This window comes from Phaethon lepturus, unplaced genomic scaffold (genome assembly GCF_000687285.1).
Source record: "Phaethon lepturus isolate BGI_N335 unplaced genomic scaffold, ASM68728v1 scaffold1428, whole genome shotgun sequence".
In the NCBI taxonomy this organism is placed as follows: domain Eukaryota; kingdom Metazoa; phylum Chordata; class Aves; order Phaethontiformes; family Phaethontidae; genus Phaethon; species Phaethon lepturus.
In genome coordinates this window covers 10500-27421 of record NW_010556711.1, presented here as the reverse complement: position 1 = coordinate 27421, position 16922 = coordinate 10500, and the positions used below count along the sequence as shown (strand labels likewise).

The window sequence follows — 16922 nt, the reverse complement described above, 5'->3', positions numbered from 1 at the left end:
CTGGGGCCGGTCTTGTTTAATATCTTTATCATTGATCTGAGGGCATTGGGTGCTCCCTCAGTAAGTTTGCAGATGACACCAAGTTGGGTGGGAGTGTTGATCTGCTGGAGGGCAGGAAGGCTCTACAAAGGGATTGGGACAGGTTGGATCAATGGGCTGAGGCCAGCTGTATGAGGTTGAACAGGGCCAAGTGCCAGGTCCTACACTTCGGTCACAACAACCCCATGCAACACTACAGGCTTGGGGAGGCGTGGCTCTAAAACTGCCTGGAGAAAAGGACCTGGGGGTGCTGGTTGACAGACAGCTGAATATCAGCCAGCAGTGTGCCCAGGTGGCCAAGAAGGCCAACAGCATCCTGGTTTATATCAGCACTAGTGTGGCCAGCAGGAGTAGGGAAGTGATTGTGCCCCTGTACTCAGCACTGGTGAGGCCGCACCTCGAATTCTGTGTTATGTTTTGGGCCCCTCACTACAAGAAGGACATTGAGGTGCTGGAGTGTGTCCAGAGAAGGACAACGAAGCTGGTGAGGGGTCTGGAGCACAAGTCTTATGAGGAACGGCTGAGGGAACTGGAGTTGTTCAGTCTGGAGAAGAAGAGGCTGAGGGGAGACCTTATTGCTCTCTACAACTACCTGAAAGGGGGTTGTAGTCAGGTGGGTGTTGGTCTCTTCTCCCAAGTAACTAGTGATAGGATGAGAGGAAATGGCCTCAAATTGCGCCAGGGGAGGTTTAGACTAGATACCAGGGAGAATGACTTTACTGAGAGAGTGGTCAAGTACTGGAACAGGCTGCCCAGGGAGGTGGTAGGGTGACCATCACTGGAAGTGTTCAAAAAACATGTAGACATAGCACTCGTAAGGTTCAACAAGGCCACGTGCAGGGTGCTGTACCTGGGCTGGGGCAAGCCCCTGTATCAATACAGGGGCTGTGGGATGAAGGAATTGAGAGCAGCCCTGATGAGAAGGATTTGGAGGTACTGGTGGGTGAAAAGCTGAATGTGATCCAACTGTGTGCACTTGCAGCCCAGAAGGCCAACCATATCCTGGGCTGCATCTAAAGAAGAATGGTCAGCAGGTCAAGGGAGGTGATTCTGCTGCTCTTCTCTGCTTTGGTGAGACACAACCTGGAGTCCTGCGTCCAGCCCTGGAGCCCTCAGCACAAGAAAGACATGGACCTGTTGGAGAGGGTCCAGAGAAGAGCCACAGAAATGATCAGAGGGATGGAACAGCTCTCCTGTGAGGTCAGACTGAGAGAGTTGGGGTTGTTCAGCCTGAGATGAGAAAGCTCTGGGGAGACCTTATTGCAGCCACCCAGTACTTAAAGGGGGATTATAAGAAAGACGGGGACAGACTTTTTCGCAGGGCCTGTTGTGATAGGACAAAGGGTAATGGTTTTAAACCAAAAAAGAGTAGATTCAGACTAGATGTAAGGAAGAAATTTTTCACAGTGAGGGTGGTGAAACACTGGTACAGGTTGCCCAGAGAGGTGGTAGATGCTCCATCCCTGGAACCATTCTAGATCAGGTTGGACAGCTCTCTAAGGAACTTGATCTAGTTGATGATGTCCCTTCTCATTGTGGCATGGTTGTATTAGATGACCTTTAAAGGTTCCCTCCAACCCAAAGATTCTATGATTCTATGATTTATTTTCAGGTAATATTAGGGATCAGTCATTGTTCTTCACTGATTTCTTGACCTGCATGCCTAGACATGTATTTGCATCACCCTATTTATTTTGTTTGCTCTGAGGAAAGGGAAAAAATTTCCTCGAGAAGCTTCATCCTTTGTACATGGTCACCAGGTATGCCACTGAACACTCATTCATTAATGACAAGAAAAAAATCTCAAGGGTCTTCATTATTCCATAGGGTGAATATATAGGTTTGAAATAAATTTCACATATAAAAAGGGCAGAGTGCTAGGAATACAAAGCTTCTGGGGTATGAGCCACATTTTGCACTCTGCTGTGACTATTTCATCAAACTTAGCTTGCTTGAAAAGAGAAAGAATGTATGCTGTAGTCTTAGATCTTTGCTGAAAAAGGGTTTAGTTTTCAAAGGCACAGATGGAAAGCTGTAGTCACTTCCATTGACTTACTGGTTTGCTTTTAAAACACTGTTTGTAGTATTCTGGTTTGGGGAAAGTTGAGGATTCAAGTCTCTTGAGTACAAATATGTACAAGGCATGAGATGACTGATAAAATAGAGCTCAAGTTCAAACCGGATACTATCTTTTCTGAAAGTTTATGGGCTTGCATCAGATTGCCTTCTTCCTGATCAGCGAGGATACTCACTTACTAATATATACTGATGCTCAGGTCATCAAATATTTATTATTAAAAGTAACAAATATAAACTACCTTTAATTAGAAATATTGCTAATTATGTTAACTATAGTGTGATGGTTTATTTACAGAGATGAAAGATATTATTTTGAATGATGAATGTTATTTTTTATTTTAACTTGCAATGACTGTCTAGTATGACATATTTGGAAATGAAAGCTCTTTTGCTTTCTTGAGAAAAAGCAGACAAGAATCATAATCAATCTCTTATAATATCCAGAACCAACAATTCAGCATCTGAACTTGCCATTATATCTCACTTAGTGGAGCTACAATATATCAGTTGAATGATGTCAATGTGTTTGTGGGCTGGAAGAAAATGGGTTTTGTATGCAGGGATTTGTTTAAATGTAGAATGCTATACTTTTCACCTTGAAAAAATAAAAGGATGAAACACTATATATAGTTACTGTTTTCATTTATGGAAACTTCATTTACCACTGGTCTTTTGATCCAGAAAATCTTTCACAGTTTCTCAAGATTTTAATGCCTTCTCACTTTAATGCTCCCTCAAAATAATGAAAAATCAAAGCAGAGTATTTGCAGAATATGAGTCTCAATAAGCCTGTTTGGTTATAGAAGGTGTATATTTGTCAATGCATAACGTACTTAATGCGTATTCACAGATCACATCTCTAGCATCAACAGCTTAACATACCTGCTATGTCCTTTTATTGTTTTAAATGACAGGTAAATACTTTTATTCTTAAACAATTCTCTTTATCTGTGTTTCCAGCTAATTCAAAGCATCAGTGCAGTGGATCATGATGACTCAGCAGAACGTCACCATTTTTACTTCTCATTGGCTCAGGAGGCCACAAACAACTCACATTTTATTGTCAAAGATAATCAAGGTAGTGTCATTCATGTAGCTCTTTAAGACCTTCCTAATGGAAGAGGCATGCTTCTAGTGGTCCTCACATCACTAATTTTATAAAATTTCCACTTAAATAGAAATTGTTGTTATAAGATATGACCATGTCATGAGATGCATTTCAAGAGAATAATTCAATAATACCAGTTTATTTTCCTTTTTCAGACGAGTAACATAAACAGCAAAAGACATTTTTATTTCAAGGAAAGATAAAATGCTGAGATGAAAAATACACTGGTATTCCTTAAAATTTATTTTCTTAATGTATGATATAGTAAGAAATACTAACTTTCTTGTTAAAATTACCTATTTGTCTAAGAAACAATGTCACTTCAGAAAGAGAAGATTGCTGTTAACATGTCTGTTACTTCCTCACTTCAAACAAGACCAAAATTATAAACACAAATAAATGGAATGTAATCTTATTTCCTAATATACTTTAAACTGCATATGCTGATTACTGATGATATCATACAAATGTCTTCTATATGTATTTTAATGTTATTCAGAACTTTGAGTTAGTCTGCTGAGACTACAAAGAGGAGCTTCTTCAGACTTAGCTAAAATACACATTGTTCTTACTGAGTTTGCTTATTATTTGAATGTTCTGGCTAGGTGAATAAAGCAAGGGAAATAAGTTTTGGAAAGTTCAGACTATGTTTGCTAAACTTGCTGTTTAGCAAGTTACTTCTCTCAGTATTTCCAAAGTTAAAGTCAACGTATGAATATCTATTTCAATTCCCAGCTTCATTAACCTCTCAGTGCCAAGGAGAGATAACTTGTTATGTTAAGGTAAATTTGTGTACAAGACATGAGTCTTTCCCACCTTTACTCATTCTGCAGAAAGCCCAAGCAAAGCCACACACAAGGCAATATGTCCAGTTCCTTTTGATGGCTACTGATGGGGAAAAAATATCTTTTAAAATATGGTATGATCAGCCCTTAATCTCTCCCTTTCTGCTGCATTTCATAGAAACGGCTGGGTGAATAGTCCTAGGCAAAAGCAAAAGTGACTCAACAGATCTGGAACATTTTATCTCGAAGTTACTTTCCAAATTGTGACAAGAACCTACAAGAACTTAAATGTGAGGGAGTTAACTTCAGTAGACTGTTTGTATAGATGTATTATAGAGATAATGGTAGAAACACACTCTTTTTTTTCCTACGTATATATTTGCACATACACAGTAATTTACCCCGCCATGATAAAAAATTATGACATGTAAATATTCACAAATTTTTCTTCTTTCCATTGTATACAAATCTAGAAAGGGTTAATTTGTTTTGCAGCAAGCTAAGTTTCAGATTTGAATTAGTTGATACGCAGCAGGAGCTGAACTTAAGCTGCTTACTGGTTATATACAGAACTGATTTCTAAACACTAATAGTTAAATACAAAGGAAGGCAAGAGCCTCTACCCACTTTTCGCTGATAGTAGGAGCTCAGTTAGCTCCAGTGTTTGAGTCAGGGAAAGAAATAAAGGACTATTTTAGTGGACTTTTTCTTGCTTTCTCTTCTTTCCCTTGCCACCTGCTTTCTCTGTGTGCTGCCAGACACATTTTGAAGCCTTTTGATTGGTAAACTGTCTATATTTCATCTGTGAACTGCTGGATCGCTAGCAGCTGGTTACATGGAACCATTTTAAGAACCAATTAATTGGTCTGAGCAGGTGTCAGGTATTCAACACGTTGGGATTTTTTTAGATCTGAACATTAAAAACAGAGCTCCTAGGTCAAATGTTATTATTACCCCTGGAATACATATGTCAAAATAAATGCAATTTATTCATTAACACAAAAACCCCACCGCATATCAGTGCCTGGTTTTACTTTTGTAACTTTCTTAATATGTTTCTTTGCACAGTACCATTGTTTTTAAATAAGTCAGATGCCAGTGGAGTTTTATTGCTGCTGTTAAAAAGTGATAAACGTGTATCATGCATAATAATTTATCTTCTAGATAACACAGCTGGAATTTTCACAGCAAAAAGTGGCTTCAGGAGGCAAGAGCAGTTTTCTTTCTACTTGCCAATCTTAATTCTGGATAATGGAACCCCACCACTGACAAGCACAAATACTCTCACCATCACTGTCTGTGACTGTGACACCGAAGTTAACATCTTCTACTGTCGATACGGAGCTTTCATGTATTCCCTGGGGCTCAGCACAGAAGTTTTAGTTGCTGTTTTGGCTTGCATACTAATACTCCTAGGTAAGTATGAGTATGAGAAATGACTTTGTTTCCTTTTACAGTGGGCTTGGTTAAGTGACAAAGATGTTCCCTTGACTGGAAGACTGGAACTACTGTGATGTTGCGAAAAATTGTAATAAGGCAAATGTTTCATTTCTTTTCTGTTTCCTTAACTATAGTATCCCCCTCCCCTCCTATTTTCAGTAAAATTTGAATTCTAACACAATGTCCTAAAAGTTGGTTCTAGTTGAGTCATGGTTCTACTTACTCCCCTGGCATTGATAGTAATAAAGATTTGGGAGTCCAAAGTCTGTATTGAGCCCAGGCAAAGCTGAAGACAGCATTACACAAAGAAATTGGCTAGTATAAGAATACATTAAAAGGAGCAGCACCCTACTCATTCAGCCTTACGTATGCCAGATGTAGAGCTAAGATGAATAAAAAATAATAGAAAAAGAGAATCTGATACTCTCAGAAAGCAATTCCAGAAACAAACAGGGAGTTTCTCTGTCAATTAATAAGGTTGTCTCTCCAGACAGCCTTTTCTCCAAGTGTTGGACATGTCTTTTTTCCTCTCAGGAGACACCAAACTAACCCCTATTACATTTGGGAGCTTGTGGATGTGAAAAGTGGGTTTGAGAGTATTTTAAGTGCACGGGAGTTGTGCTTGTACCTCTGCAAAGGGTCATGCACAGCTGGCAAGTGACATCCAAAATCAGACCAACCACTCAAGGCTGGTTGCTCCTGCACAGCATGTGGCTATGGCTGCTGCAAGACATACTGGAGTGACAGCACCCAGGGATGGTGAAGCATGCAGCTATCACCACTACAATGCATTTGCCTTTTTTCAGCAAAAGCATATTCCTGCAGCGTTCAATGAGTGATTTGATGACACTGACACATTATAATAGCAGACACACTGCACTAATCATTCCCTAAAGGTTAAATAACCATCCTGAAACTCTGTACCTGTCTGAGTTAGTGAAGCTAAGGTACAGTAGCTTCTGAGGCCAGGAAAGAAAGGCAAGTGAGAGATGGGTAGGTTTGCTTTCTAAGGCAAAATGGTTGACCTTAGAACTTGGTCACTGATGGTGGTCATGGGCCTCAAGACCAAATTCAAGCTGCTGCCAATAAAGCAACAGGGGGAAATTTCCAAATCCTTGTTGCCTGTGTAATAATATGGCATATCCATATTATACCATATAGCAGTATATGTCATAAAATGCCATATCCAAAAATAGCACAAAACAATCAATGGATTATGTTAATAAAAACATATTTTCACTAATGAAACTACAAACAAACAACTCCAAAGTAAGAAAATGAAGATAGAATCAGAATTTCACTAAGCAGTGTGATATTAAATCATCATTATAAATTGTGAAAACCTAGCATAATTTTTTTTCAATAAAATTCTAAAAAAAAAAGGAAAAATATAATCAGAATCAAAACAGGAAAATCACAGCATAATATCTAGCTACACAAATATAACATCCAGTAAGAAAAAAGTAATCATAACAGAAATTGCATTGCCTTAAGAAACAAAAACTTTCAGTGAAAATTATTCTCTCAATGTATTTGTTAATGAGAGCAAATACAATAGTAATATTTTTAAACTCCTATATCACTGAAATGCACACAATTTTAAGTAAACCTTTTTTTTTTGCCATATGAAAGATATCTGGGTAAAAAACATTCTTTTTTCTATCCTTGTTATCCAATATGACCTCTACTAGTCTATAAATATCAGCATACAACACAGCATATCATCATTAACTATAAGAAAGCTGAGACTTGAAAATGAAGCCTCGGATCTCTACTCTGATGCTGTGTTTTGATCTGCCATAGCAGCAATAGAGGACAAGAAAGACAAGTCCAACAAAGCTAATGGAATTATTTTGACTTTACAACAGTGAGAAAAGAAATTTAACAAGTAAAAATCACCCATATTCTGTATTCTGTCCACAAGTTTATAACTTATCTTCTTTAGCATAAGGGATAGAAACTGTCTGTAATTATTTCCTGTTTGGCCTTTGATTTCCTGACTGAATGTCTTGGTGAGAACTCACTTGTATCTGAAACCTGAAATTTAATTTTTTTCCATTTTCCAGTATCACCATGTGTACCATTACAAGAGTTCACCATGCAAAGGGTTTGGAGAGTCAAAACTATCTGGGTTTTGTAAATATATAATAACATTGTAGAAATTCTTTTTTCAAATACTTTTAAGTTCTGTGTTGGTATCTCCCGATCAAATGAAAGAGCATACAGTAAATATGTGGAAATAAAGAACTACTTTAGATGCCTCATATCCCTAAGTGAGGGAAAATCCTGTCATTGTTGGTAGTTGTATCATGTTATGTCCTGAGTATAAAATTACAGTTCACAAACTACTTATTAAATAGAACTGCAGTAAGATTTATTTTAAAACTGTAATCATTAATCTCTGTGAAAGTCATAGACTATTTCAAAGGGACCATTCAGCTAAGACTGAAATGAGGTAGGATTAAAAAAGAATGCTTTAAAACAAAATTTTAAAAAGCTTTCATATATGAGAGAAAAAAGCTGCTCTGATTCATAGGCCATGGTAAGTACTGCTACAACATCATGCAAAATTTAGTGATAGTCTTCAAATTGCCAAACCAGCATAACAGAAATAATTGAACCACACCCTGCATAGTCTATGGAATTTAATGATTCAACCGTCTGAGGATGATATCTTGCTCATTGCCTCATATTTCATTTGATCTTCCTGGGGCTTTGATCTGACAGAGTGTGAGGGATTAAGAATTTAAATTCTGAATGTGAAATTGATATATTATGTGATAAAACAAAGCAGTTTCAAAAAGCATAACCTGTGTTTCCATCAGTTTCAAACTCCCATCTACCAACATAATTGCTCCATTTCTTTCACCTATTTTATAAGTCCCTTCGTAGCTATTTTCCCCCTATATACTATGCTCGTCTCTAAACCATAAAATCCATAAAAATTACAGCTCTATAAAGTTGTTAAGATAGCCTCACTTTGCAATAGCATTGATACTAAGAAACGTTACCATTTTTCAAAGTCTTTCCAAGCACATTCAAATTTTCTGTTTCTGTTTCTTTGTTTCCTTTTTTTTTTCTTTTTTTTTTCTTCTTTTTTTGTGTTCAGTGTTCTTTTTGGCAATTGTAGCCATAAGGCAGCAGAAGAAGAAGTCTCCCTTTTCAGAGAAAATTGAAGAATTCAGAGAAAATATTGTCAGGTATGATGATGAAGGAGGTGGAGAGGAGGACACAGAAGCCTTTGATATTTCAGCACTGAGGACCCGCACTGTCATGAGAACGCACAAACCTCGGAAGAAGGTCACCACAGAAATCCACAGCCTCTACAGACAGTCTCTGCAGGTTGGCCCTGACAGCACAGTCTTCAGGCAATTCATTTCAGAAAAGCTTGAAGAAGCAAATATAGATCCTAGCGCTCCTCCATACGACTCACTTCAGACCTATGCGTTTGAGGGGAACGGCTCTTTGGCAGGATCCCTCAGCTCTTTAGGTTCAAACATGTCCGATGCGGATCAGAGTTATGACTACCTTACAGACTGGGGACCTCACTTTAAACAGCTTGCAGGCATGTATACTTCCCACAGAAGTGCAGGAGATTAGGTACTCTTTGGTTTCTTGTTTTATTTTCCTAAATCTCAGCAACCACAACCAACTGGATTTTTAAAAAGGAGATCGTCCCACATTTAAGCATGAAAAATAAAAGCCCAAGTTTGTTGTTTGGTTGTTTTTTTTTTTTTTTCTGGAAAGTCTTGGACGTGGAGATCTTTTGAAAAATCACACCAGACGTGTCATGAGGGAGGGGATGGAGGCTCCTGTTTGAAAATCTGGTGGCTATTTAGGTACCCAAATGCAAATTGTGCTGCTTTGGATACCTAGGCCCCCTTCTGGATACTGGAAACCTGGGTCCTGCAAGTACAAAAGGAGGAGTAGAAGCCATAAATGGATATTGTAAATGTTCCGTCATCCATAAGCTTTAAACTGTTTCCAAAGTTAAGACAGACTTTTGCTGTTGCAGTTGAATATATTAATTAACCAAAGTTAAACATGCATATTTGTATAATGCTTCATTATATGAATATACTTGTGTGAAAAAGTAGACCCTAGATATTCCAGTACATTTGTCAGAAGCGCTCATGGAATAACCTATTTATTATTCTTAGGATGATAAAACTGAAACAAATGTCTTTTTCTATCAGTGTAAAAATAAAGACCAATTATAACATCAGCAAGTATTTGCTGCCATTTTAGCTTTTAATGGAGCTATTGGAAAATGTATAAACCAATACTTAATTTAGCAAATAAGACAGAAAGAAAGAAGTCAGCTCAAGTTAGAATCAATATTAAACGTAAATACTGCAATCGACCACATTATATATTACTGTACTTAGAACAAAATGCTATCTAAATACAGGCGTTTTTCCTTTTATTAAGAGTTTAAAGGATGACTGATTTACCAGCACAGATTTATTTTTTTATTATGGAATACAAAATTATCTGCAGTAGTCATTTTTATTATAACAATATTAAGAATCTTTAAAATGCTAAGCTGTTGGTTATAAAACTTTATGTGTAACATTAGATAATAAGATAATAAAATGCTTTAATGTTAATCCACTTCTGAAAATGATCCTGAATTATTCTGCAAGACTGAAGTCAGACCTCAAAATTAATTTCCCACTATATTTTTACGAACATTACATAATAAATATAAAATTGTCTCAGAATTTTTTTTTTTTATTTTTCTTATGGCACTACCCGGCACCAATTTTGGATCTGAGGGCCATCAGATATGTTCAAAATAGTCTGTCGGGAAAAAACAACCTGCTTGGTTTTTTATTCACCTCTCTTCCATCAGGTACTTATTTTACAGAAATTACATAATATAATCAACCAATACATTTCCACATCTAAAAGCTGTTACCAGGATGAAAAAAATTACGCAACATGTTTCTCCCCCCTCTTTTTTTTTTTTTTTAATAAGATTTTAGGAAATTGCTACTGAATTACAGAGAGCCAGGCAAAACTTAAGCAAAGGGAAGAAGAAACAAACAAAAAACCAAAAAAGGCATGTAACATAAAAGCTCTGCAATGATTGCTACAATTGCTGTTCACTGAAGAAAACCAAGGCAATATAGGTTTAGTGGAAAGGTGCCAGTGCAGAGTTTAAATTCCTGTAAGCTAAAAATAAAACGTGGAGAAGTTTGAAAATGAGGAGTCATTTCCAATGTGAGGTCTGGTAAGGGCGGAAACATTATTCATGATATTCATAGCTGGAAAAATACAGGAGGGGGCCATCTGACCAGATGCATATGAAGCAGCATCTGCTTCACAAGGAAAAACTGGTCCTCGCCAGTCATCATAGGATACCAGTATGAATGAACAGCTACAAAACAGCTCTAAAAGATGCACAAGTAAAAGCATTGTACTAATGAATCTAACATTTGTGTTCAATACCTCTCATAGTGACAAAATAACTTTTATTTGAAAAAATATTGTTCATATTAGTAATTTGCTCCATGGAGAGGAATAGAGAAAGAGAGATCAACTATACATGCACTGCGTGTTGGAGATAGTGAAAAGTACATATTTAGGAATAGGTCTATAGACTTATGTGGGTTATACCCTAAACAAATCCTTATTCCACAGATGGTGTCAGTAGCATTAATAGAATTCCTCATGCTTTCAGACTGTATTTAGTACAAAAAGGATTAAGTGTCTGATCCTTTCTCAATCCAGAGATTTTGTCCATTTATGTGGGGAAATAACCTTGAACACTCAACCATATTTGCACTTATAATTTCCTCTTTTTACTACAAGGAACTTTAACAACAAATAATTTCTGTAATCAGTTCATACCACTGTCATATAATTTTTGTAACCAATGTGTGCCATTGTCAGTAACTTCTATATGAAACAGAATAATGGCCTACAATGGATCTTAAATGATAGAATCACAGAATCATTAAGGTTGGAAAAGACCTTTAAGATCATCAAGTCCAGCCAACAACCCAACACCATCATGCCCACTAAACCATGTCCTAAAGGGACATGTCTACGCATTTTTTGAACACTTCCAGAGATGGCAACTCCACCACCTCCCTGGGCAGCCTGTTCCAATGCTTGACCATTCTCTCAGGAAAGAAATTCTTCCTAGTATCCAATCTAAACCTCCCCTGGCGCAACTTGAGGCCATTTCTTCTCGTCCTATCACTAGTTACTTGGGAGAAGAGACCAACACCCACCTCCCCACAACCCCCTTTCAGGTAGTTATAGAGAGCGATAAGGTCTCCCCTCAGCCTCCTCTTCTCCAGACTAAACAACCCCAGTTCCCTCAGCTGTTCCTCATCAGACTTGTGCTCCAGACCCCTCCCCAGCTTCATTGCCCTTCTCTGGACACGCTCCAGCACCTCAACATCCTTCTTGTAGTGAGGGGCCCAAAACTGAACACAGTATTCAAGGTGTGGCCCCACCAGTGCCAAGTACAGGGGCACAATCACTTCCCGGCTCCTGCTGGCCACACTAGTGCTGATACAGGCCAGGACGCTGTTGGCCTTCTTGGCCACCTGGGCACACTGCCGGCTCATGTTCAGCCGGCTGTCAACCAGCACCCCCAGCTCCTTTTCTGCCAGGCAGCTCTCCAGCCACTCCTCCCCAAGCCTGTAGCAAGATCTTTAGCTGAAAAGGCATAAGACTGTGTTTGCACAGCAGAGAAAAGGGAGGGGTTTGCTCTGAAGGAGGAAGTTACTCCTAGCTGTTACTAGGCCACATCTTACCAGGTTCCTGGTATTCAGTCTAAGTCAAACCTGACAATTTATTTCCACATGTGAGAAAAGAATCACTGAACTCACCTAGTAACTTCACACTACTTTTAATATACTGTACTTAATTTAGCTGAACAATGTCTATAAAAATATTTTGTAGAATTGTCTGCTTATTTGAAGGATGTAAACATTCCAAGGAAGCCAAAATTAAACACAGAAGAGATATCACAGTCATTAATAGTGTGAAATTAATAAAAGATAAGTTATAAGCCAGAGTTCCTGATGACGAGATCTGTTAAACTGTGGAATGGTTTTCCCAAGACAACCCTCTGTTACCTTTATTTTTAAAAAACTGTTAGTAGCTAGAACTAGCTATGCTATTGGCTGAAGTGAAGAGTGCAAGTATGGAACCATATGGTACATATATTTTTCCACGACCAGCTTTTCATGACCTGTCTGAGGGAATATAAGGAAGACTTATTGACTGGTCAAAGGAAGTATTAACATAGGCACTGCTTTTCTGTATGAATGTTTTGAAGAGGTGTTCCTGTATATTTCTTTTTCTGTAACACGGTAATGAGACAGGTTAAGAACTTGTGAAATACCTCACAGAAGACTGGCTTCCTGTTTCAGTCCTCAGGGATTCAGGCTGTTGTGTTATTGGTTTTATTATTTAAAAGGCGAGGAAATGAAGATTATGCATATGTTAATAAATGCTTAACATTCAGATGTTTAAAGTTAAAAAACAAAAGAACAAAATCACTTGATAGCACATTGCAGTTTCACACTCATTGTTTTGACTGGAAAAAGGTATTTTGTCTATCAATTCACCCAAAATAAAATGTTTTCATTTGATTTTCATTTTGTATATCATCATGTAGGTTTTTTATTAACATAACACTGAGAATCAACCCTGCTTGCCACTGAGGATAATCTTAGTCTTTAATTCACGTAATTTTCCTACCGAATTTTCTCATAGATACTGCCATTAGACTCCTAGCTTTGCTTTCAAAATTTGCATTGGAAATGTGATTGTTTTAACACTCATTCTTAAATATATGGGGCAACCGTGTCAGATGAGAGTAAAATATTTTTGAAAAGACAGTGTGAATTTTATGCTTCAAAGTCAGATCTAATACATGCTCTCTTGAGGAGTAGAAGTTGAAGGAAATTATGTGATTTTACATTGTGGCAAAGAATACATTTTACCCTTGATGTAGAATATGAACAATAGAATAGAAGATATATGAGAAAAAAATCAGTAGCTGTCCTGGTTTCAGCCAGGATAGAGACAATTTTCTTCACAGAAGCCAGTGTGAGACTGTGTTTTGGATTTGGGATGAGAAACTGTTGATAACGTGCTGATGTTTTGGGTTGTTGCTGAGCAGTCAAGCACAGTCCAGCTTCTCATGCTGGCCTGCCAGCGAGCAGCCTGGGGGTGCACGGGGAGCTGGGAGGGGACATGGCCAAGCCAGCTGACCCAGGCTGGCCAAAGGGATATTCCACACTATATAACATCATGCTCAGTACATAAAGCTGGGGCAAAGAAGAAGGAAGGAGTGGAGGGACACTCAGAGTGTTGGCATCTGTCTTCCCAAGTAACTATTATGTGTGATGGAGCCCTGCTTCCCTGGAGATGGCTGAACACCTGCCTGCCCATGGGGAGTGGGGAATGGATTCCTTGGTTTGCTCTGCTTGCGTGTGCAGCTTTTGCTTTCCCTGTTAAACTGTCTTTATCTCAAACCATGATCTTCCTCACTTTTACTCTTCCAGTTCTCTCCCTCATCCCACTGTCGGGGAATGAGCGAGCAGCTGTGTGGTGCTTAGCTGCCTGCTGGGGCTAAACCATAACAGTAGCTATTAGTAAAGTTTGTAAAATTTCTCTACCAGGAAATTGGTAAACCTATATCTTATAAAGAAAAATAGTGTGGATTAATGTTTATAAAAATCGTCATATTTTACACCAGTAATTTGGATGCTTTCATATTTATTCAGAAAAAAAATTCTTCATATATGGGTCTGTATCAACCTTATGTCTCATACACAGAGTCCAAGGAACAGCAAGGTTTAACTATAGTGTATAGAAGGATAAAACATACATACAGAGAGACTGCTTAGATCAGTATGAAAGACTTTGCCTACAGCAGATAGATAACAGTAATAGTCAGAAACATGCATAAGACTCAAGAGGATATCTGCTAGCAAAAGCAGTTACATATATGGCACTAACAGTAAATATTAATAAATATAATTAGAAACCATCACTACTTCACAAAACTCTCTAGTAGCAGAAACCAGAACAGGATATCAATGGCTCTTAATTCCCCAAACATTTTAATTGTGATTTAGGTAATGCTTTAATAATATTATTGTTTACAATTTAAACAATACTCCACATGTGGAGGTTCAAATATGATTGTTTGTAGAGAAACAATAACATCTGCATACATATATCTGACCAAAAGGATACAGCAGAAATCACTGCAAGCTTAAAGGAATACAAACCCACCCACAGATATATGATACATCCCTTCTGATATTGTTATGTGTAAATTAATCACATAAAATCACATAAAACAGTTTTACTAGCTTAGCAGCTGGAACAAGAATTTTTTATACACTCATTCTGTGTGTTGGCCTTACAAATGTCAAAAATATCCCCCATTATTAATAGTGAGAATACCCGAGATACAAGCAAGAACTGGATGGCCTTGAAGACTGGAGAATAGAAAATGGATAAAATGTAATGGCAAAAATAAAGATAATCCACTATAGAAATAGTTCTTTTAATATAACCTACTATTATACTGGGCACTTATCCCATAGAGTAATTAAACAGGACAAGATTATTCTAGCTGCTAAAGTAACTATGAAGTGCCAACATGATTAAGGCCAGAAAAAACAGAAAAAATCAAACATGAACCAAAGCTGTACTAGACAATACGATAGACAAAAGAAAACGATGACCATGAAACTGGATTGAGATTAGATTACCTAACAGTTTAATTACTTGACAACTCATTCTCTTTTGTCAGACTCTGACCAGCCACACTAATATTTTTGTCTGAAAGTTACATTCATTTAAACAGTAATCCAAAGGTACTTCCAATATTAATTATTATTAAAGCATTTTCTTAGGACAAAATCTTGTTAACAATTTATTATTTATTCCATACTTACAAACTCTTTGGCAAGGCCACAGAAGGTGTCCAACAGATGTAAAAAAGGTGATAAAAGAAGTTACCCTTAAACATCTCCTTTTAGAATTTCAACAGTCTAATTCCACATGCACCCATTTCATAATATATTTGTTGAACCTTATTTCATTGGTTGCAAATGTCAATTTACTTACATCACTTGTGAATTCAAAATATCATTACAATGACTTTACAAATATTTTATGAGAATTCTTAAAGATTATAGTAACTTTAGTAATATCTTACCCAGGTTCTTGTTATCAAAGCAGCTTATTCTCACAAAAATCTTACCCTGCTTTTGCCGTCACTGAATATAAGAACATCTTAGTTAGCTTGTAAAAGCAATTGCATCCACTTCAGTTCATCACATTCAACCTTAGCCACTTAAAATTGGTGTAAATTATTCGATTTCCTTCCCATCCTGTATTGCCACTCCCTTGGACATCCCAAGAAGTTCAGGGCATGCTGGACACTCTCCAGAACTACAAAATGAGAGGCATCCTTCCTTATGGACTGACTTAGATGTTGTAGACCTTCCACAGCAAACAACTCCTGTTTATACATCTTCATGTCACTGAGGACTCTAACCCACTGATGAATCACTCCCAAATCTTCATCTGCTTTTCCCAACCTGATAGGTGTATAAGGATTCTGCTTTGTCTTCTTACCTTCATGAATATTTGGGTTTATTTTTAAAACCCTAATTAATATTTTTCTTTGACAGTAGTTCCTGTCAGTCTTGAATGCTTATTATTGCTTTATAGTTTTCTACTAACAGCTAAAGGTTTCCAGATCAGCTCCTTGTGGAGATAGCTCTTCTGCGATCACAAATTTCAGGAAATGCAGAGAAAGAGCCATGGTATCAAGGCCAAGGGAGGTCAAAAGATTCATGTAGCTGGTCAGGTCCTGAGCTGGAAACAAGTTGTAGATCCTGAAATATTCAGTCCACCGCCCAGCTCCCTGGACTATGGTTAATTTTTTGGCTGCAAATGGCTGCATGCTGTTTTCTCCCCTCTTCTTAATTATGTTCCCCCAGAGGCGCTACCGCCGTCACTGATGGGCTCAGCTTTGGCGAGTGGCAGGTACTTCTTGGAGCTGGCTGGCACTGGCTCTGTCAGACACAGAGGAAACTTCTCACAGAAGCCACCCCTGTAGCACCCTGCTACCAAATCCTTGCCATGCAAACCCAATACAGTCTGAAAGAAGGAGAGGATAACCCTGACCTTCCTGTTGTTCTGAGTTACCAGAGAAAAAGTAACCGACGTTAGAACTAACGTAATTTGTAAGCCATTGCTAGAAACGTTTTCTTCCTTGCTATTTCTTCAGGGAACATTTGCAATATGAAATTCCTGACTGTTCACTGCATGTTTTTGTTCACAGATCCTTGCCCCCAGATGAAAAGTTCCTCAGCCTTCTGCTGTTATACAACTTAAGCTGTAATAAAAGAAAAATTTGGACCTGCACTTTCCTGTTGCAGGGCACAACATACCCTTGTAAACACCTCACAACATTC

General features: G+C 37.9%; 1 protein-coding gene across 1 annotated transcript; it reads left to right on the top strand.

The window, feature by feature from the left end:
* Positions 1–3078: 3078 nt before the first annotated feature.
* LOC104625015 (cadherin-19-like) lies at positions 3079–9117 on the top strand (the record flags this gene model as incomplete). Its single annotated transcript, XM_010292534.1, has 3 exons — positions 3079–3196; positions 5176–5427; positions 8561–9117. Coding segments are annotated over 3 exons (861 nt in total), but the record flags the coding sequence as incomplete, so codon positions are not given.
* Positions 9118–16922: the final 7805 nt, after the last annotated feature.